General features: G+C 42.8%; 1 protein-coding gene across 1 annotated transcript in view; it reads left to right on the plus strand.

The window, feature by feature from the left end:
* Positions 1-22,218, plus strand: part of LOC129547541 (uncharacterized) — a 96,872-nt gene that overhangs the window by 53,458 nt on the left and 21,196 nt on the right. The window contains exons 5-6 of the mRNA XM_088831681.1: positions 4,341-4,525; positions 4,677-5,161. Of these exons, the coding sequence (XP_088687807.1) occupies positions 4,341-4,525; positions 4,677-5,161 (670 nt within the window). The remainder of the gene's footprint in view (positions 1-4,340; positions 4,526-4,676; positions 5,162-22,218) is intronic.

The following is a 22,218-nucleotide window of genomic DNA, read 5'->3' on the forward strand; positions in this document are numbered from 1 at the left end:
CTTTTCAATATTCTTTTTCATTATGGCTTATCACAGGGTTTTGAACATAACTCCCTGTGTTACACAGTAGGACATTGTTTATATATATATATATACCACATCTTCTTTATCTTTTCAACTGTTGATAGACGTTTAGGTTGTTTCCATGTTTTGGCTATTGTAAATAGTGCTGCTATGAACATAGGAATGCATGTAATATTTTTAGTTATTGTTTTGTCTAAATATACATCCAGGCACAGGACTGTTGGATCATATGGTAAGTCTATTTTTAGTTTTTTGAGGAACCTCCATACTGTTTTCCTTAGTGGCTTTTCCAGCTTATATTCCCACCAACAGTATAGGAAACCCCTTTTCTTCACAACCTCTCCAGTATTTGTTATTTGTAGACAATTTAATGAAGCCAAGAAGGTGTCACTGGTGTGAGGTGGTATCTCATTATAGTTTTGACTTGCATTTCTCTAATAACTAGAGATGCTGAGCAACTTTTCATGTGCCTATTGGCCATCTGTATGTCTTCTTTGGGAATATGTCTGTTCAGGTCTGCTTCCTATTTTTCAATTGGGTTATTTGTCTTGTTGTTGAGTTGTATGAGATGTTTGTAAATTTTGGAAATTAAGCCCTTGGAGAGAGATGTATTTTCAGCTTGTAAAGTTATGGCTTAAAATGGCATATTATAATTTCATTCTTAAAGTACAGATGTCCTTTAAAAGATTACTCTAATATGATTACCTTCTAAAGATTCCATCTTTTTTTTCTTCTGTTCTTTTACCACATATACCAGTACAATTAAGCCAATACCAATTATAATGTTTCTTCAAACTGAAGCTAAAGACCTCAAGGGAATGGTGAGGGATCCCAGAGGAATTTGTAGTGCCTCAACAAGGCCAACTCCAGGGGCACAAATGCCTCCCTACATCTACAGTAAGACCTGGCTCTCTTGGGAACTCTGGGGCCCTTCTATCAATTTCCATTCTCCTCCAAAGCCTCCAAGGTCTTCCAAAATGTAAAAAATAAATAAATATTTACTAATAAATTTAGGACCCCACTAATAGGTGAGCTCAGTAGAAGTTATTCAGACAGATTTGACGATTCTACAAAAGAAACAAATGAGTTTGGTTTAGTTATCCTTGTCTGTTGACTATTTCCTCTTTGTTCATTCCAGTGACAAGAGGTTTTTAAATGTCAGTTGATAAAATAATCCTGACACCCCTTTGCAGAGTTACAAAATGGCAGTTCCTAAAATGTGTACCCATTAACCATTTGGGCAGTTCATCACATTTCCAATGACTGCATCAAACTTCCGATTCCTTTATAAATGCTCTGTCTACATCTGTCTTCCTCTGTCCCACAGCCATCTTCCCAACAAACAGCAATCCTGGTCTTCCCCACCAACCAGGCTCCCTTCCCACCACTTTCTTCCTAATGATAATGCTCCTTCTGTCAGGAGCCAAATATACAGTGGTCAGGTGGAAATAGGCAGGGATTCCTTTCTCATTCTTGCTTAGGGGAAGAAGGAAAGTAGTTTAAATAAATGACATGGGGGTTTAAAAAGAAACGAATAGTAGAGGGACAGTCTGTTTCTCTCATTGGAGCTGCTAGTGCTTTTAAAATATTCTGTCACCTGTATCAGCTCTGTGAAATAATCATCCCACTTGTCTGACCTAATGACCTAATGAGGACCTAATTAGTCCTCACTCAGTTCAGTTCAGTTCAGTTCAGTCGCTCAGTCGTGTCCGACTCTCCGCGACCCCATGAATCACAGCACGCCAGGCCTCCCTGTCCATCACCAACTCCCGGAGTTCACTCAAACTCATGTCCATCGAGTCGGCGATGCCATCCAGCCATCTCATTCTCAGCCGTCCCCTTCTCCTCCTGCCCCCAACCTTTCCCAGCATCAGAGTCTTACTGGGCTAATAATGCCTAATGCTTCAGTTCAGTTCAGTTTAGTCGCTCAGGTGTGTCTGACTCTGCGACCCCATAGACTGCAGCACACCAGGCCTTCCTGTCCATCACCAATTCACGGAGTTTACTCAAACACATGTCCACTGAGTCAGTGATGCCATCCAACCATCTCATCCTCTGTTGTCCCCTTCTCCTCTACCTTCAATTTTTCCCAGCATGAGGGTCTTTTCAAATGAGTCAGTTCTTCACATCAGGTGGCCAAAGTATTGGAGCTTCAGCTTCAACATCAGTCCTTCCAATGAACACCCAGGACTGATCTCCTTTAGGATGGACTGGTTGGATCTCCTTGCAGTCCAAGGGAATCTCAAGAGTCTTCTTCAACACCACAGTTCAAAAGCATCAATTCTTCGGCACTCAGCTGTCTTCACAGTCCAACTCTCACATCCATACCCGACTACTGGAAAAACCATAGCTTTGACTAGACAGACCTTTGTTGGCAAAGTAATGTCTCTGCTTTTTAATATGCTATCTAGGTTGGTCATAAGTTTCCTTCCAAGGAGCAAGCGTCTTTTAATTTCATGGCTGCAGTCACCATCTGTAATGATTTTGGAGCCCCCCCAAAATAAAGTCTTTCACTGTTCCCACTGTTTCCCCATCTATTTGCCATGAAGTGATGGGACCAGATGCTATGATCTTAATTTTCTGAATGTTAAGTTTTAAGCCAACTTTTTCACTCTCCTCTTTCACTTTCATCAAGAGGCTCTTTAGTTCTTCTTCACTTTCTGCCATAAGGGTGGTGTCATCGGCATATATGAGGTTATTGATATTTCTCCTGGCAATCTTGATTCCAGCTTGTGCTTCCTGACTAGACGCCAAGAACTGCACCAAGCATTTTACAAGCTTATTCTGACTTAACCAGCACAACCTCTTGGGATAGGTACTGCTATTAACCCCACTTTATAGGCAAAGAAACTAAGGTTTAAAGAGGTAAAGTGACTTATCCCAGAGGGAAACAGTTCATAACTTGCAGTGCTGGGGTTTAAAGCAGTGTCAGCCTAGTTTCAAATCTCATACACTGGTGTCTAACTTGGTTTCTTCTTAGCTGGCTTCACACCAGTCTCATGAAGCTTCTTTTAAAACCTGGAGGCTATTAGTGATCTTGCCTCCTAGTAACAGTAATTCATAACCACCATTAATTGATTCAATTGCTCCCCAGGACTTACCTCTGTCAAACTCCACTGTGCAAAGGACAACATTGTTTCCCTTCCTCTCCCAGAAAGACAGTCCGAAAAAACTAAAGGAGACTCCCTAAGAAAGCTGTGTTCTGTCTTTCCCTTATCATTCAAGTTCTGTGTTTCTGCTAGATGCCCACCTCCTTTCAGACAAGCTACTTCCAAGCTACATGTAATCAGCATGAGAAAATTTGACTCTTGGGAAAGGTTCGATTCACCTTACTTTGAAAGTTTTAAAATCTTTTATAGGCAGCACTCTCCCATTCTATTTGCAATGGGCCTTTTTGTATAGCTGTCCTTCCACACTTCATTTTACCTGTTTCCCTAAATCAAAATATCTTCTTTCCCTGGAGCCTTTTAAGGGACACTATGACCCACCGATATCTATATGACAGTTTCAGGATAAAAGAAAGTAAATGGACATTTGAGAGCATCAAATATTTATCAGGCATCTATGAAAGACATTAAGGAATGCTACAGGAATCAAGATAAAACATTACTATTATTAAAAGGATACCATATTTTCAAGGAATTTAAAAGATGATAGTATAATAATGAATTTATTCTTCCAAATTCCCCGGAAGTTCTAAATTTGGACATCACAAAGAAATGCCATATTCTCTTGCCAGAAGGCACTTGGCACTGAGGGGTTAATAATGCCCTAGCTTAAATCAGTAACAAGTACTAACGGCTTTTCTCAAGTCTGGTTACAAGGTGCCAGCCCACTTGAAGGATGAAACTCAGGTTCATGTGCAGTTTCCAAAAAACCCGTTTCCACCTTGCTCTCTGACACCCCCCACTTCAAACAGACTGCATTCTCAATCCTTCGCTTATTTGAACACAACTTTCACACCGAAAAATTCAGAGAGCTGTAATTACGAAGTTTCAGAAACGTTTTCTGAAAGCGTCCCTAAACAAGCAGCGGTGTCGCCATCCATTTAAGTGTCATAATAGTCTCTTTCTGCGGCAAGGACACAGACCAGTTCCATGAGCATGTAAGTCCAGGTGTGTACACACAGCCCAAGGAATCTCCATTCATTTTAAGAGGAAGGGTCAGGTTTCACATGGAGACTTAGCTGTCTCCTGGGTTGAATCTGTCTGCTTCTCAGTCCCAGAAGCCCAAGTTCTATGTTGCACAGAAATCTGGCTCCATTGTGCCTAGCTGGCCTGGTAAAAAGGTTTTGTTTGGTTTTTTTCCTTTTTTAGGTACCTTTTCTGCTAAGAAACGGCAATGTGCTTTGCCTGCCTAACCCAGCCGCAGCCTGCCGTTCCCTAGACAAAAAGCGGTGGCCCGCTGCTCCCTGCAGCGGCCGCGGTCGCAGCCGCGACTCACGGAGGCCGAGCCACCCGAGACCCACGGCGTTACGCTTTTGTTGGGCCGGCTACAGATGGTGCCCCAGCGCTGGGCTGAGTCGGGGGTTGTGTGTGGGGGCGGGAGGACCGGAGGGGGAGGCCAGGAAGGGGGTCGGGCGGGAGGGGAGGAGCCCGTGGAGCAGCCAATGGGAGTGCAGCCCATCAGCTGACCGCGTTTGCTTACACCAGGTGCACGCCGGCTGCGGGGAGCACAAAGCGGGGCGCACCGAGGGCGCCGGCAGCTAGCCGGCGAGCTCAGCCAGGCCCGTGCGCCCGCGCCCGCAGCGCCCTCCGGGCGGGGAGAGGGGCCGCCGGCGTCAGCGCTGGCACAGCATCCGCGCGGTGGCATCCCCAGGCGCCCCGGACGCCCTCCTTTGGACCTGGACACTCGCTGCCCCGCTGTCAGCATCCCGCGTCTATCCTTTATCCCAATCCTGCCTGCCTCTGCCCGGCCCCCGAGAGCCGGATTGAGCCGAGGCCCGCGCAGCAGCTGCTGCTCGTGTTCCTGCCTCGCTTCGCGTCTTGGTGCTCTGCCGCGAGCCCCCTGAGGAGCCAGTGCCTGTGGCTTTGGAGGGAGGTGCCGCTCAGCCGGTCCTCCTCCTGCTCTTCTCCTGCTGCCGCCTCCGGTGCCTGGTCCGTGCGCACCCCGACGCCCCTGCCAGCCCGGCCTCGGGGTAAGTGCGCTCGCCCAGCCGGGCAGTGGCGGGAGAGGTGGGCGGCAGCGAGGGAAAGTCAAGGCAAACTTGGTGGCTTGGAGGGCCCGAGGAAGGTCTGAGGAACCGTGGGACAAGATCGCGGGCCTAAGAGGTACGAGGGGGCGCGGCTCATGAAGCTGGGGGAAATGACGGATCCGGGGGAACGGGAATCTAGTCACCTCCTTACGGGGGAGAAATAAAATCACTGGGGTCGGGGAGAACGGTAACTCGGAAGGAAGGCCGAACAGAATTGAGCAAGAGGCAGTGACAGGAGGCGAACCCGCTAGATTCCCGGGACCGACGGCGGGGAGGGTGGGTGATGCCTAGGGATCTGGAAGAAGGAGGGCTGCTGGAATCTGAACTGAGGAATGCAGCCCGGAGTCGGAAGGGGCCCGGAGAGTTGGAAAGAGGGCTAAGAAACGGGGAAAGAAGGTGCCAAGCTGTGGGAAGAGAAGAAAGAGAGGATGTCTTGGCGGTGGCCTTTTCGGCAAAGGGTAAGGGGCGTAATTCACAAAGCACTTGAGTGTACTGAAGTGAAAGCATTCGAAAGAATCAACTCAGCTGTCGCGCGGTCTAAGTGGGGAAAGACCTCCCCCTGCGTCGCGTTTTGAGTCCAGAAAGGGTGGCAGCCTCAGGAGGTTTGCCAGGGATGCAGAAATGTCTGGGAAACCTCGGTCCGCTCCAGGCATAGAGCCGGTGCTGGTTCCCGACTAGGCTGGGGTGGATAACGAGGAAAGTTTGCAGCGGGTGTCTTTTGTGCTGCGTGGCGAGGGATGTGGGCAGCCGCCGACTCGGCACTTCCCAGGGCACGGCAGTGACTGCCTCCACCGAGGGGAGCCCCTGCCTGGTAGGCCCAGGTAGGGTGGAAAGATCGAGTAGCTGGAGGGGCTCGGCACTCTCAGGACTGGTGGGAAAACCCGTCCCAGGACGGTTGTAAGGAAGCCGGCCTGGATACTGGCGGTTGGGCGGTAGTACCGCCTTCGGGAGAGAGAGGGGGACCTTGCCTGCTGAGTTCACCCCTGTAGCCATAGCGCCTGGAACTGAATGAATGGATTACCGGGGTGTGAAGGTTTTGAGCCATTCACTCAACTCTGGAACCCCACAAGCCAAGAGTTGAGGAAAATAGACCCTTCTCTAAATCGCACACCACTATCAGCATCTTCATTCCCAGACCCAGATAATGAAGAAAATGGAATTCATTGAGGGGACAGGACAGGTATTGCTGACTTGAGAGCTTTTTGCCTGTAGGATATTTGGGAATCACAGTATATTGTTTTGTTTTGCAATTTGCTCTGCCACCATGGCCTCAGCAGCATTAACACTACTCGAATATGCCAATTATTTTTGAAAGCCTGCACTGGAGGACTGGAAAGTTCAGGAAGGTACTTTGATCAGTGTAAGTCTACAGTTAAAAAGTGGTGTTGTTGGCTCTGGGGCCATGTGTGTCCCTAAGTCTCTGATTTGCATGCAAATGTGAGCAAATCCTGGCAGATGTCTGGCCTCATCCATTCACATGAAGGAATTTGAAAAGACAAGGAGTCTTTAGTTAACAATAGACCTTAAGAAAATGGAATAAAGGCTCAGTGAGTTTTTCTCTTTGGGAATTCCAAGGCTTGCTGACACCTTTATTCAAGAGCCAAAATCTCTGAGTGTGATTGTACTGAAAGCTCCAAGTACTGCTTGATCTTTACCTGGCTGTGTGTTTTTGTGCAATATTCAAGCTGGATGTTCTGAGCTAGTGAGGAAAAGTATTAAATGAAGCAGAAGGTAACTTAATTCCACTTCTGGTGGTTTGAAGTAATTTCTGAATTGACCCCTCAACTTTTTATGTAGAGTTTCTTCTCTTTTCCTTTTAGGAGCCCCACCTCCTGCTGGCATAGGCTCTCCATCCTCAGGGATATACAATATAGTTGAAGACAGTTGTAGATGACTGACAGGAAGATCTCACTAGAAGATCTTCGTAGTCCAGTCAGAATCATTTAGACAGGCACCAAACTTGTAGAAGTGCAGGTAATGAAACCATCACACTCCTAGTCACCTGAGGGGCTTTAGGGCCACAGAACAGAATAGTGAATAGGGAGGCACTCATGCAATGGACCCCCAAACAGAGAAACATCTGCCTTGTCTAAGAGTAGCTAACAGACCACTGCACTGCTCACCTCTTGGCACTGATCAACCGCTGAACAAAAGGGAGGCAGTGTGGTCTGCACGTGAGTCCCAGGGATCATACCTACTGACAAGCCAACCAGTGGCTTATCTTTTGTCAGCCTCAATCACTGTTGAAGGGAAGAAGAACCTATTCACTGAACACCAGTTGCCCCTGTATTCCATATATTCACTGAAAAGGACATTAAAATACAAGTTTAAAAAAAGGAGGGAGAGAGAGAGACAATATTCTTTTGAAGTTCAGTGGGGTGGGAGGGGTTTAGGGAATGGGTAATAATGTTAGTTTGCTATTTTACCTGTTTTCTTAAGTTATTTTGCTGGTTCAGTGACTTTTTTAAAACACATAACACAGTGCTTTCCCAGAAGGGGAAAATTGAACTGAGTCAAATTTAAGTAAGAAAAGGTTATTGCCAAGATAACATGTTTATGTCTTAGAGCTATCTCAGTTCAGTTCAGTTCAGTTCAGTTCAGTCGCTCAGTCGTGTCCGACTCTCCGCGACCCCATGAATTACAGCACGCCAGGCCTCCCTGTCCATCACCAACTCCCGGAGTTCACTCAAACTCCTGTCCACAGAGTCGGTGATGCCATCCAGCCATCTCACTCTCTGTCGTCCCCTTCTCCTCCCGCCCCCAACCTTTCCCAGCATCAGAGTCTTTTCCAGTGAGTCAACTCGTTGCATGAGGTGGCCAAAGTATTGCGTCAAAAAGTTACAAATCATTATAATAATCTCTTCTGTGACTTAAGCCTGGGATTCTGTCTTTACTATGTACTTGAAGGGTACCTATAAAATGCAGTTGGCATTTCTAAACTAGGCAATAAGCCATTTTATTGTAAAGTTATCATCTAGGTATTTTTGAAACAAATGTGGTAACTTTAAAATGACCAAAACCTCACCTTTTGTGAGAATTTCTTTGGCTGTTATCCTGGCTGTGTGAGATCTTTGTTCCACAAGTCCAATGAAAGGGAAAATTTGGGCTTATTCCTTGGTAAATAAAAGTAATAAAGTACCTATTATTAGAAAGTGTCACTCTGCTAAATAAAATCTTAGACCAGATCCAACTGTACACTCTGGTTCTGAACAGTAACATAGGTAGTTCTGCACAGTGTCTATAATTCCCAAAAAGCCGGGGAAAACACAACCAGATTTCTCCTCTGGTTCAAATCTGTTAAAGCTAGCTTTTTGACCTGAACTGTTACAATTATCACATATTCTAAAGCAGTTATACTCATGGGAATGAAACCAGTAGGTACTAAAGAAAATCTGCCTTTACAGAATTATACTGCTACTTCCCAAGCCAGTTGGGCATGATTTTAAATAATCAGAATGATAGACCTTTTTTTTTAATTAATTTATTTTTTATTGGAGGCAAATTATTTTACAATATTATATTGGTTGGTTTTGCCATACATTGACATGAATTCGCCCCAGGTTTACTTATGTAAACTTAGAATGGTAGATCTTTTTATGCCACCATAAACAAACCACAAACCATGAGTAAAATGTGGTAAATTATAGGACCTGGATGTCATATTTTACTAGACTTTCATAATACTTTCTTATAATTTATTTTTAAGCTACAAAATAATAGTTTTTTGAATGATTCACTTTAGCACTAATGTAAGGTTGCTCAAATATTGTATTTAACTTTTCAAAATTATTATGCTGAACATCTATTTTCGGTTAAGGCAATCTGGAGATAAAGCAAATTCTATTTCAGAATCATAACCATATTTTGGTTTCTGGGAACAATGGAAGTATCTTTAACTTATGAATAGAGTTTTGATTAATATTTTATTCAGGATGAAATTATAATTATATAGCTAAAGTCAGAAAAACATGTATTCTCTCTTGTTTTGGCTCACAGTACAGAATAGAGACAAAAGTTAAACCCTATATGTAAAATTCAGTACTTTAGTGACCAAGGGAATCATTCGTTCTATAAGTCTTAAATAAAATTTGCTTTTTAAATTTTCTTGTTTTATCATAGCACTATTTGCCTACTTGCTTCTCTTGTAGCTCAGCTGGTAAAGAATCTGCCTGCAATGCAGGAGACCCTGGTTCGATTCCTGGGTCAGGAAGATCTGCTGGAGAAGGGATAAGCTACCCACTCCAGTATTCTTAAGTTTCCCTGGTGGCTCAGCTGGTAAAGAATCTGCCCACCATGCGGGAGACCTGGGTTCTATCCCTGGCTTGGGAAGATGCCCTGGAAAAGGAAACAGCTACCCACTCCAGTATTCTCTCCTAGAGAATTCCACAGACTGCATAGTCCATGGGGTTGCAGAGTCAGACACGACTGAGTTTCTTTCACTCACATTTCCCTACTTTATAGATCCATCACTGGATGTAGTATCCAAGTCTTGAAACAGACAAATGCATAATAAATTGTTTACTGACATTACAATTATAATATATGATATGATCATATAGTATATATTTTCAGACTTTATGGACACCCTTGGGCTTCCCTGGTGGCTCAGTGGTAAAGAACCCACCTGCTAATGCAGAAGATGCGGGTTTGATCCCTGAGTCTCGAAGATCCCTTGGAGTAGGAAATGGCAATCCCTGCCTGGGAAATCCCGTGGACAGAGGAACCTGGCGGGCTCTAGTCCAGGGTTGCAAAAGAGTCAGACATGACTTAGCGACTAAACAATGCCATGCCCACAGAAGTGTTAAGCATTTTATTCAATAATTAAAATCTATGCCATTTTATGTTCAGTGTTTTTTTTTTAAAGAAACAATATGCAGGCTTATGTATTATTTTTTTTTTTTACTTTTTTAATATTTTAAAAAGGTCTAACAAAAGTAGAATATTATTAACAGTTTTATCAGTTATCTGGTTGGTAACTGAGGTATCTAATCATAGCCAGGTGATCTTAGATCAGTTTCTTAACCCCACAAACCCTCAGTTTCCTCATTTGTATCTGCCAAGGTTAGGTGAATAGGGCTGGAAGGACTGACTACCCTAATAAGTAAGATTGCTAAAAGGTTTGTGGAAGTTGTGCCCTCAATACCACAACTAACATAAACATTTAACTTGGATGGAACCTTTACACTTAATACACTGAAAATCATCCTGAGATGCAAAGAAACTAGGCTTAAACTTGCACTGATACATTACTGGAGATCTCTCAACTTTGACTTGGGGGTACCCTCCAAAGATACTGCTGCCTTTATTTATGACATTTAGTTTCAAAAACAGAGGAGTGAAAATTGCTTTTATAGTGGCTTATTGCCTTCCATTTACACTCTTCATAGCTCAGGGGTTGAAATGTTATTTGAAAGCTCTGATTAATATAAATGACTGGTAATTTTCTGACCCAGGCCATCCTTGCTCACATCTATTATACCACTGGCAGACATGTGGACTCCACAGCTGCCCCCTCATTTGTGTATGAAACAGACACACTGGTGGCATTTTTTGGTCACCATAGTTACACTAACAATATACATGTGACATGACATTCTTCTACATGAAAGGTTTTTGTAGCGAATATTATGTAGACCTGGGGGTAAAGGACAACTGTGTAAAGTCTGAGGAATACATAGATTAATCCATTGTCCATTTCTGGAGCCATCGTTTCTTTCATGGGAGGACAGTCATTCTACAGTGAGATCCAGGGAGAGGCAACTGCAAGCCTTTGACTAACAAAGATTTCTAAGGGAGGCATTTCCAACAATGCTTAACCTCTACTGAAGGATGTCTGTTAAGTATTCATTTCAAAGTATTTGCTTCCCTGTTTATGACTGCCCTTTGAAATAATGCATTAGCATAGTCATTTTTGATTCATATAGGGAAAAATGGACAGCACGAGTATTAGCATCCATCTCAGGAAGGCCCAGGAGACAAAAAAAAAAAAGTCAGCGTGCAGTATTAAGTAGGAAGCACAGAGAGAATCTTCATTTAGGAAAACTAAGAAAGCTTTACAACGAAAGAAAGCTTGCTTAATTGGTTTCATGCCTATAATTTTCCCCTCTAGAAAAAAATGTTAGCATGGCAATAAAGAATATCATTAACCTGCATTGTTATTTCACAATAGTAATAAGTCTTAATTTGCATCCATAATAATCACTGTAATCAAGTACTGGACAGGGAGTCAGGAAGGCGCAGGCTCATTTCCCAGCTCTGACACTAATGACTGAATGTGTGACCTTCTGGATGTCCTGCATCCCTCCTGGTGCTTTGCGTCCCTAGCCAAGTTGTGTTTTAAAGGATCCAAGCACGCTAGTAGATGTTTCTAGTATTTCCACTGCAAAGAATGTGATTTCTGTCGTGTATGTCATGATGAAACAGAGAACTTAAGGTCTGGGGGACACAGGAAGGTGATCTTCCTGGTTCCTAATCCCACAGTTTAAGAGATTGTTTTGTTCTTTAAAAATCCCCCCCACCCCTCCCACCACAGGACAGTTTCCCAGCACCTCACTTGGATTCTTTTGAGGGAAAGAATTTTACTTGGGATACAGGGAGCTGCTTAGGATTATAGAACACTTGTTCACCCAGTATATGTATACTGGCAGTGAGTGTGCCAGGCACTAAAACCAAAAGAAATTAGCTTGCTTTTTCTGCAGCTTGTACACTAAATCATCACAAGCATTTTGTTGCCATCAGTCACGTAATCTTCAAGGATTTATTGAATGCCCAGTATGAAAAGACACTTGGCTAGATCTAGCATGGAAGTTTTCAACCAGGGGTGACTTTGCCCCTTCACCACCAAGGGACATTTGAAGACACTTTTGTCAGGTATTGTACCAACTGAGGATGGGGGCTGCTATTGGCTAGAAGTCAGGGATGATGTTAAATTTCCTAAAATGAACAGATGGGCCCTCCATAGCAGAACAGTATCTGTTCCACGTGTCAGTCAGGCTGAGGTTGAGGAATCCTGCTCTGGTGAGTTTAAGTCTAGTACAGGTGACAGAAAGGAGACTGGCAAGTGCAATAAAGCATTCTGTGATGGTAAAAGTATGAGCTACAGAATCTGTACAGAAGTAGAAGCCTTCATCCAAATTTTGACTGCCAGCAAACGCTTTAAGGAACTTTCTGGTTTACTCCCTGAACAGGCTATCACCCGAACACCAATACTCAGCAGGAGACAATTTTAGACCTAAGCTTTCTGAACATAAATGAGTTGGACGGTTGGTTGAAAGAGGGTACAAGCCTTAAATTTTCAAGAAGTCTACACTGGGGACAGAGCTGTTAATTCCTTGTAGAACTCAGAATTCAGAGTGTCTTGAGTCATCAGGAGAGGAGGCTGGAAACAGAATGAGTGTCAGTGACAAGAAACATAGGGCTGTACAAGCTGCTTGAAGAGCTCAAAGAGGAGATGTGGCTGACAAAGCGAATCATGCCTCATGTTTCGGAACCTCAAATTCAGCAGAGGCCTTAAATATGTATCTCATTTGACCTGCAACATTCTGAGACACCAGATATTATCGTTCCTTCTTCTTTTTTAAAAAAATAACTAATGAACCAGAGTCATGGAAAGATTCAGTGTGACCTTGGACAAGTCCCTTAATATTTCTCTAAGGTTTATCTGTAAAAGAAGTAGGGTTGCAAGCTCTTCGTAATGCATCCAGTTTGTTTAACGTCACACATCTAAGGAAACAACAGAGCTGGGGTAAGACCCGCCTCCCCGCCTCTTGCAGACCCAGTGCCTTTCCCATTCACACTGAAGCTACTTCCTGGACCATGAAGTCGGAGCAGTGACTCAGCATTCTCGCTCTTGGGTTACCAAAGAGAGCAAGGATCGGGGATGCTTTAATTATAATGTATCATGCAGAGAAACTTAAGCAGGGTTTCCTAGACACCTAAGGACTAATATTTCTTTTTCTAATATTTTATTTCAAGCTGACCTTAAAAGCTTAAAAAAATACTGTGACAAGGTCAGAACAAAGGTTCATAGAAGAGTGATGCCAGGGTAAGAAAATGACATAACCCAGAATATGTGGACAAAATTGAGGATGTTCTCCCTAGGAAAAGAGATGCAGTAGTAGTGTGGCTTTCTGCCTTTGCTTTTGCTTTTTTTCTTTGGCAGGATTATTTTAACTTTTCTCTCTGAGAATAATGACCAGTGTATACATACATACACTTGCACACCCATATACAACAGGTATGACATATTAGCTTTCATACCGAGAAGTTTCTGTATTTGTTTTTAATTAAAGCAAAAAGAATGCAAAAGTGTTAGTCGCTCAGTTGTGTCTATTCTTTGTGACCCCAGGGGAGCTACATGGAGCCCACCAGGGGAGCTACATGGAGAATTCAATGGAATTCTCCAAGCAAGAATTCTGGAGTGGGTAGCCATTCCCTTCTTCAGGGGATCTTCCCAACCCAGGGATCAAACCCAGGTGCCCTGCATTGCAGGCAGATTCTTTACAGTCTGAGCCACCAAAAGACTGGCACATTAAAAATGAGTTTTGGGGAGAGCCTTCCCTCAAGGTTTTAAATATGTAACTACTTCTCACTTCTCTGGAATGGTGTAATGGTTTTTTGTGAGCAGGAAGACTGAGGAACTGCCTGACTGTTCAGGGTTTTCTCATCTTTGTAATTCTGTGATTTCCAAGATCATGAGTGAGAGTTATATAGGCCTTCAGTCATGACCTGAGAGTTTCCAAGACACTGATGGAATTTATATTAACTTATCCAACCATGATAGAACCACTGGAGACGCTGGAGTGGCAATTAACTAGATTTCTCCACTTGTTCTTCCAGCTGATTATGGTTCTTTGCAGAGAGAACTTCACGTCAGGTTTAAATTCCCAAAGGACCAGTTAGCTTTGCTGTGTCCTACAGGGATAGTCTATCTCTGGAATCCCAGCCAACTTCTGCACATACTCACAAACCCATCATTTCTCACCTGGGAGACCAGGTGGAAAACTTGGGTCCCTTCAAAGCCATCTAAAGGAAAAACAGAAAGTACATGGGCAAATGCTGGTGGAACAGTGTTCTCTCCATGCATTGAAGGATAACACTGTCCAAATAAACCCTACTGAAGAAGTTTCCAAATGATTTCACCCTCAAGATAGAGCAACAGAATTGGAGATTCACTCGGTGCAAGTGAGATACTTTAGTTTTTAGGAAGAAAATATTATATAGGACTCCCAAGTTGTATCCCCAGGGCCTACCATGTTACCTAATATAAAATGTAGAAGCAGTAAGAGAAACATGTCCAACATCCTTGTGCCTTTCCGGTGCGCCCAGAACCATCCCACATACCTTAGCTGAATTCATTCATTTAATCCTTGCAATTACTCTATAATGTAGATACCTGCTTTACAACTCAGGAAACTAAGGGACAAAGCCATTAAGTAACTTGCCCAAGGCCACAAACTAGTGTGTACTCAATAGATATGTCAAATGAATGAATAGAATATATATGTTTTAGAGGAGAGAGTCCTTTATTTGTCCTCTCAGTTTTATAGCAGTCCTGCTTTCTAAGCAGGGCACTTTGAAGAACTGGCCCTGGATGAGAAATGAAGTCTTAGAGCTGGTAAGTGGCAGGGCAGGGATGTGAACTTGGGTCTGACTTTGAAACTGCACTTTAAAAGTCCTTGGCTGTGTTTTTCTCTTTAATTGCAGCTGAAAAACAAAAGGATTGGACTAGACTAGCTTTTATAGCCCACCTGGCTCTAAAAATTCTTTAATTCCATTATTAGGAGTTTATGTAAAATAAAATGATGTATTTATTTATTACTTTAAATTTTAAAATATGATGTTTTTATTTAATCAATCATCATTGAATTATCCTTTAAAATTATATTGCAATTATTAACAGCATGTTTCTAAATTGTATTTAAGAGAAGTAATTTTAAGTGGATGAAAATGCGTACTTAAAGATTGCATTCTCCTAACCATTACCATCACATGGCATATTGAGTTATTTCATCTGTTTAAATTTAGAAGGTTTCTAAAAGTTGAAAAACATCTTTATGGTACACATAAAAAAGAAGTAAAATGATTAGTTGTGAAAAAAAGTTATTTGATATTTGCAGAGATAAGTAGATTGCTGAATATTATGAAAAGTATTGAGTTTGCTATCCATATTAGAAACTACTTGAGATTTGCTTCTTTTTTTTTTTTTCTTTTCATGGAAGGCTAGGTGTTTATTTTTGCTGCTTCTCAGACAAGCTCCTCAAGGTAAAAACAAAACACATTTTCAATACCATAGATTTTGCTTCTAAAGACTGCTTTGCTTTAAGAGATCCTTCTGGTGTGCAAGTGATGCATCAAAAACAATGTGAGTCCCTGTCATAGTGTTACAGGATGTACAACCCAAGGCAGGGCTAAGAGAGTGGATACCCAGGCAGGTCTAAGAGTTGGGAAAAACTAGTTCCAAAACTGCGTCCTAGCTCTGTAACCTGGAGTGAAGTCACTGAGGCTCAGTATCCTCTTCAGTCAAATGGGAATAATAATAGGCCTGCCTTACAGCATCATTGGACTTGTTCAATGAGATCGTGCATCTAAAGCCTTTCCCACAGTTCTTGGACCAACTTAAGCACATAGTAAATAGCGGCAGTGGGCCACAGTGGTATTATTACATAGAAAGCCCAGCACTCTGACTGCTGTAGTGTCTGCATGCTCTTTTGCAGTCAAGTGGAGGTATTTTAAGAGACAAGAAGATTCAGACTAGATGTTTGAGAATTTGATTGTACACACAATTGTCACCTTTTGTGGTGGACCCCAAGAGAGCTTATATTTGTCCAGACATGCAAGAAATCTTGAATCAGTGGATGTACAATACTTTGAAAGAACTGGCAAACAGATGAATACATTAGAGCCTTTTTTTGTTTCTAGATTGTGCTTTGTATCCATTCTGCCTTTTCTTTCTCTGAAAATATTATAATACCCCTAACCTGTGATTCCTAGAATCAGATTTTCTAACCAGAGAGAAAAGGTACAGTTCAGAGCTATCATTTCCCCAAAGAGGAGCTGAATTCAAAACTTTCTTACAATTAACAGACCCAAAAGCTTCAACTCTAACTCTGTAGGATCCTCTGTTAAGATAATAAATCATGCTGCTACCATTATTATTGTTGATACTTTGAATCACCATCTTTGTAATGTTTACCTTCTTGCTTCTTAACTAAACTGCCAAACTCCTGGTTGGGACCAGATTAAAATCCAATGCAATGTAACCAAAAGTCCTCCTGGGAGCAGGTCAGTCACAATGTAAGAGGAAGTACCAGTCTAGCCAAATCAGGAGAGTCTTAAGGAGACCCTTGGTAGACCAACATAGGAAAAAGCTGCTATAATTTAAGCTGTTCTACCTTGTTTCAGCTATCAGATTCTACTTTACACATGAAGGAGAGGGTTGGAATACTATTAAGGGCCTCATTTTCTTTGAATTCTATGAGGGCTGGAAATAATAATTACACGTAGAGAACTTTTATTGCCTGTCTCATCCTTCTAATCAGAGCTTCCCAGCTGGTAGGTGGGTGTATTGACAGATAAATGGAGATACTGCTACTCTTAGCCACTGGGGACAGACAGCCAGTGCACCCAGTTAGTCACCTCTGGTTACTCTTGCCAACAAATAGCTTTTTCTAAGTGTGCTGAGAGGAGGGCATAGCGACTCTGGGACATAGGTGTTATCCCCAGTTTAATGATAAGGAAAAAACCTGACACATAGACTTTGTCCAGTATCTCACAGCCAGTTAGTGTTTAGGACCAGGTGCTTTTAACTCTGGTTTTCCTCCAGGCTGAGCTAGTCACATTGTGTTTGCTTTTCCCACATTTCCTTGTCCTCTCTTCAAGCATAGATTATCTTAAGATTATTTATTTACATCACTGTGATACCACCCCCTCCATCCAACAGCTCCTTGAGGGAAAGATTATGACTTCCTCAGCCTTACGTCCAGGCACCCAGAAGAGTACATGTGGAAACACACAAATATTCAGCGAATGAAAGAGGAAAGGGATTTCCACTGCCATGCTGTTTCTTTCAAATAATTTTTAAAAAATTATTTCCTAAAGTTTGGTAGAAATTAGTAGCTCGAAGAATCGATGCTTTTGAACTGTGGTGTTGGAGAAGACTCTTGAGAGTCCCTTATACTGCAAGGAGATCCAACCAGTCCATTCTAAAGGAGATCAATCCTGGATGTTCATTGGAGGGACTGATGCTAAAGCTGAAACTCCAATACTTTGGCCACCTCATGAGACGAGTTGACTCACTGGAAAAGACTCTGATGCTGGGAAAGGTTGGGGGCGGGAGGAGAAGGGGACGACGGAGAATGAGATGGCTGGATGGCATCACCGACTCTGTGGACGTGGGTTTGGGTGTACTCCGGGAGTTGGTGATGGACAGGGAGGCCTGGCGTGCTGTGGTTCATGGGGTCGCGGAGAGTCGGACACGACTGAGCGACTGAACTGAACTGAACTGAACTGAAACCTGTATTATCAGAGAAGGCAATGGCAAGCCACTCCAGTACTCTTGCCTAGAAAATCCCATGGATGGAGGAGCCTGGTAGGCTGCAGTCCGTGGGGTCGCTAAGGGTCGGACACGACTGAGCGACTTCACTTTCACTTTTCACTTTCACACATTGGAGAAGGAAATGGCAACCCACTCCAGTGTTCTTGCCTGGAGAATCCCTGGGACGGGGAGCCTGGTGGGCTTCTGTCTATAGGGTCACACAGAGTCGGACACAACTGAAGTGACGCAGCAGCAGCAAACCTGTATTATACTCACACATGTTAGTACATTACTATTTTAGACAGGTTGTTAGAGAAAGCTGAACTCATTTGGGGATGCTTTTATGTTATTAATGCCAAGAAAGTACTATTAATCAAAAAGTGTTCATTAAATGCATGTAGAATATCAAGTGCTATTAGCAGGGTGATGTGGGAGGATGAAAAATAATGTACAAGGTGCTATTGCAATCCCGAATAAGCTTTGAGACTCACCGGGGAGATAGAATGAATAGAAACAAGACAAAATAATAAAGTGATCATCTGTGGAAATTCCATAACAACAGAAAAAGGGTCTTGGATGAGATGGGTCTAGGTTTGAATTTCAACTCTATCCCATACTAGCTGACTGATCTTGGTTAAAAGACTGAATTTATTTGCTCCCCACCAGCCCCCCGCCCCCACCCCAAGTTCTCTCATCTGTGGAACAGAGGAATGATGTAATCTCACAGGGTTGCTATGAGGCTATGTGGGTAAGCTCTTGCTGTAATGCTTAGAACATGACAGTCATTTACTTCAGTCACTTGACAGACACTAGCAGCATCACCTCTGTCTCGGCGCAGATCCTTGTGTGTGGACTGAGGGGCCTTGCCGGCTATAGGGTCACAAAAGAGTTGGACGCAACTGAGCAGCTAAAGGACGAGACTATGGCCCACTCTCATATGCATTGTACCTGGGGATATAGTGGTGAGCAGAACAAATGAAATGTGGTCCCTTCCCATGTGGGCTTGCCTTCTGGTAGAGGATAAAAGCATTAACCCAATTATAACACAAGGAAATGTAAAAGTATGGCTCTGTCAAGTCCAGTGAAAGAGAAGTTCAAGAGGCCAGAATAGAACATGCCATGGAGGCTTCTAAGAGAAGACCTCCTTGAAGAAGTGACATTTCAACCAAAATTTCAAGGATAAGTGAAAATCACCCAGGCAAAAGGGTGCAGGGGAGATCTTTGTAAGGTAGGACCCAGTGGTTGGAAGAAGCTTGATGGGTTTGAGAAAGAAGAGAGAAGGCTAGTGAGGCTTAGAATAGAACAAAATTTTGAGGGAAATTAGTTTTACCTTCCTTTACCCCTTCCTCAAAAGTACACTGGAGTTCAGACGAGGCAGGCTATTATGAAGTTCTGCGAAGGAAGAGTTAGCATTATGTACAGAAGGAATGGGATGTGTTGAGTTTAGTCATGCAAAGAAGAAGACAGCAGAAGGCTTGAATTCCTGGAGAGATGAACTGCAGGAACGACAGTTGAGTGGCATGCTGGTGCCTGACATATTTGTTGACATGCCCAGACTAAGAGCTAAAAAGGCACAAGGCAAGAAAGGCTCTCTTCCTTTCTGAGTGGTCTTGGGCATGTTACTTAACTTCTCCACCTCTTGGTTAAAGATATAATGCATGTGAGAGTGGGCCATAGTGTTGTCTTTTAGTTGCTCGGTCACATCCAACTCTTTTGCAATGCTACGGACTGTCCATGGGATTTCCCAGGCAAGAACACTGGAGTGGGTTGCCATTTCATTCTCTAGGGGATCTTCCCAATCCAGAGATTGAACCTGCATATCCTACTTGGCAGGTGGATTCTTTTACCACTGAGCCACCTGGGAAGCCCAGTAAACTAATATACCCTCTTTTATTTTCTGCTTTCCATTGCCTGTTTTCCCCCTTTACTGTAGATGTAATACATGTCCCTTTATTGTAGATGAACCTCTGATTGAAACACTGGCTAACTAACAACATATCAACTGTGTTGCCACAGTTATAAAATTTTAAGTACTGGTTTAGGAATATCATTTAAATAACTCCTCTTGCTTGGTATAGAAATGTTTTAGGTGTAGAATATCATTCTTGTTCATGGTCTCCATTATAAAAGTTGCACTTGGCCACATCTGGCTGGTGTTCACATGAAAGAGGTGACTGATGTTGAATGTGCAAGATCCCCTAAGATATTTAGATGGTGAGTAATTTCATTAGGGTGCTAATGACCATAAAACCTAGAAGTTATTGATTTGTCCTCCGTGGAGAGACATACTTTTCTGCCTGATCTCAATTGTTACGGTTCATAATACAGAGATCACTTCAATACTGAGTTAGAATGCTGCCTGGTAATAATTTGTTTTAGCTTCATCTTTGTATTGACATATAACTTAATTCAAACACTATCACCAAACAGTTATCAAAGGAGATGATGGAGATAGAGTCACTTGTTTTTCAGCGAGATGCCATTATCCTTTGTATTTGTACTGTGCTTTATGGCAGAACATCTCTGGCTTCCCTGAATCCTTTTATTATTATTCTACTTTTCTCTCCATGCCTCTTGAGATCTCAAGTCTTCTATGCTAGACCTTTATGAAAAAAGCATTCAAGTTTCTCTCTGACCAAAACCTCACTTGCAAACTCCTGTCCTATATTTTCAAATATCTGCTGGATATTTTCACCCCTAAAGAACCACAACATCATGGAAGGGTCAAGAGGAGGCAGTGGTTTGGATCCAAAATGAGCTGTGGCTGTATGAGAGGATACCATAGTGTTCTGCAGAGGAACACAGTCATTACACACTGGCTCAGCAGCGAGGGGACCAGAGGGAGAGGCACTCTGGCCTTTCTTCCCACCTTCTAATCGCACAAATGGAAACTTAGCCCACTTTCAAAATAAGCTCCCGCATGCCCTGTCTTGTTTTGCAGCCAGGATCTCAGAGTCATCCAGGCTCAATACTTTGGTATTACTTGTAACTCTTTTCTCCCCTTTCTCCACATCTAGTCAATGTAATATCTGATAGATACCTCTCTACTTACAGCTCTCTGATGCCTCCTACATATGGTCTTTCTACTCTGTTCCTATCACCACAACGCCAATTCCAGTTCTCATTACCTCTCATTTAGCTTATTCAAAGTGCTTCTTGGTGGGTTTCCCCATATCCATCATGTTCCCTCTCCTGCCATACCCAGCTGGTGAGTCAGTCTTTCTGAATTTATAGAAATAATCCCATAGTTCCCTGTGAAGACATTTAGTTGTCCTCACTGATACTGAGATTGTGCTGGATATTCTCTATACCCCTCTGGATCCACCCTACCCTTTCCCCTTTGCTTTGTAACCTGGGAATCGGATTGTATGGACTGTCCCAGTGGGTCCCTTGCTGTCTGGTTTCTTGTTGGCTTCTGCTTCTTGCAGTAGCTAGCTCAGGGCTGTTTGGTCATCTTTTGTGAGTTTATCTGAACCTTATCCATGCCTTGTAAATGGTCCCCTTTTAGGATTTTTTTTTTTTTTTTAATTCACTCCCTTTGGAATGTACCTTCTGTTTTCTGCTAGGTCTCTGACAAGGATAGTAAATTTAGAGAATACTTCTTAATGAAACATTAAAAGCCCTCCATAGATAGGTACCTCCTTCTTTTCTGTCTTAATTTTTCCACTCTTACCTTGTTGTTCAGTCGCTAAGTCATGTCTGACTTTTAATGACCCCATGGACTACAGCACGTCAGGCTTCCCTGTCTTTCACTATCTCCTGGAGTTTGCTCAAACTGATGTCCATTGAGTCAGTGACGCCATCCAATCATCTCATCCCTTGTCACCCCCTTCTCCTCCTGCCTGCAATCTTTCCTAGCATCCAGGGTCTTTTCCAATGAGTCAACTTTTTGTATCAGGTGGCTAAAGTATTGGAGCTTTAGCTTTAGCATCAGTCCTTTCAGTGAATATTGAAGGTCAATTTCTCTTAGGATCGACTGGTTTGATTTCCTTGCTGTCCAAGGGACTCTCAAGAGTCTTCTCTAGCACCACAGTTTGAAAGCATCAATTAATTATTCAGCACTCAGCCTTGTTTATGGTCCAGCTCTCATATCTGTACATGACTGTTGGAAAAACCATAGCTTTGTTTGGACCTTTGTTGGCAAAGTGATGTCTCTGCTTTTTAATATGCTGTCTAGGTTTGTCATAGCTTTCCTTCCAAGGAGCAAGCGTCTTTTAATTTCATGGCTGCAGTCACCATGCTATTTTAGCAGATGTTGAATCTCATTCATAATGAAGTAGTTCTGATTCCACGTACCTATTCCAACTCTGCTACTTTGATGCCTTAACACCAGTAGTGTGCTGGTAAATGTTTAGCATCTCTCCAATAAGATAATCCTGATTCTTCAGTTCAGTTCAGTTCAGTCGTGTCCGACTCTCCGCGACCCCATGAATCACAGCACGCCAGGCCTCCCTGTCCATCACCA

Source organism: Moschus berezovskii, chromosome 24, assembly GCF_049115385.1.
Source record: "Moschus berezovskii isolate FMDL1 chromosome 24, NW_MosBer_1.0, whole genome shotgun sequence".
Lineage (NCBI taxonomy): Eukaryota > Metazoa > Chordata > Mammalia > Artiodactyla > Moschidae > Moschus > Moschus berezovskii.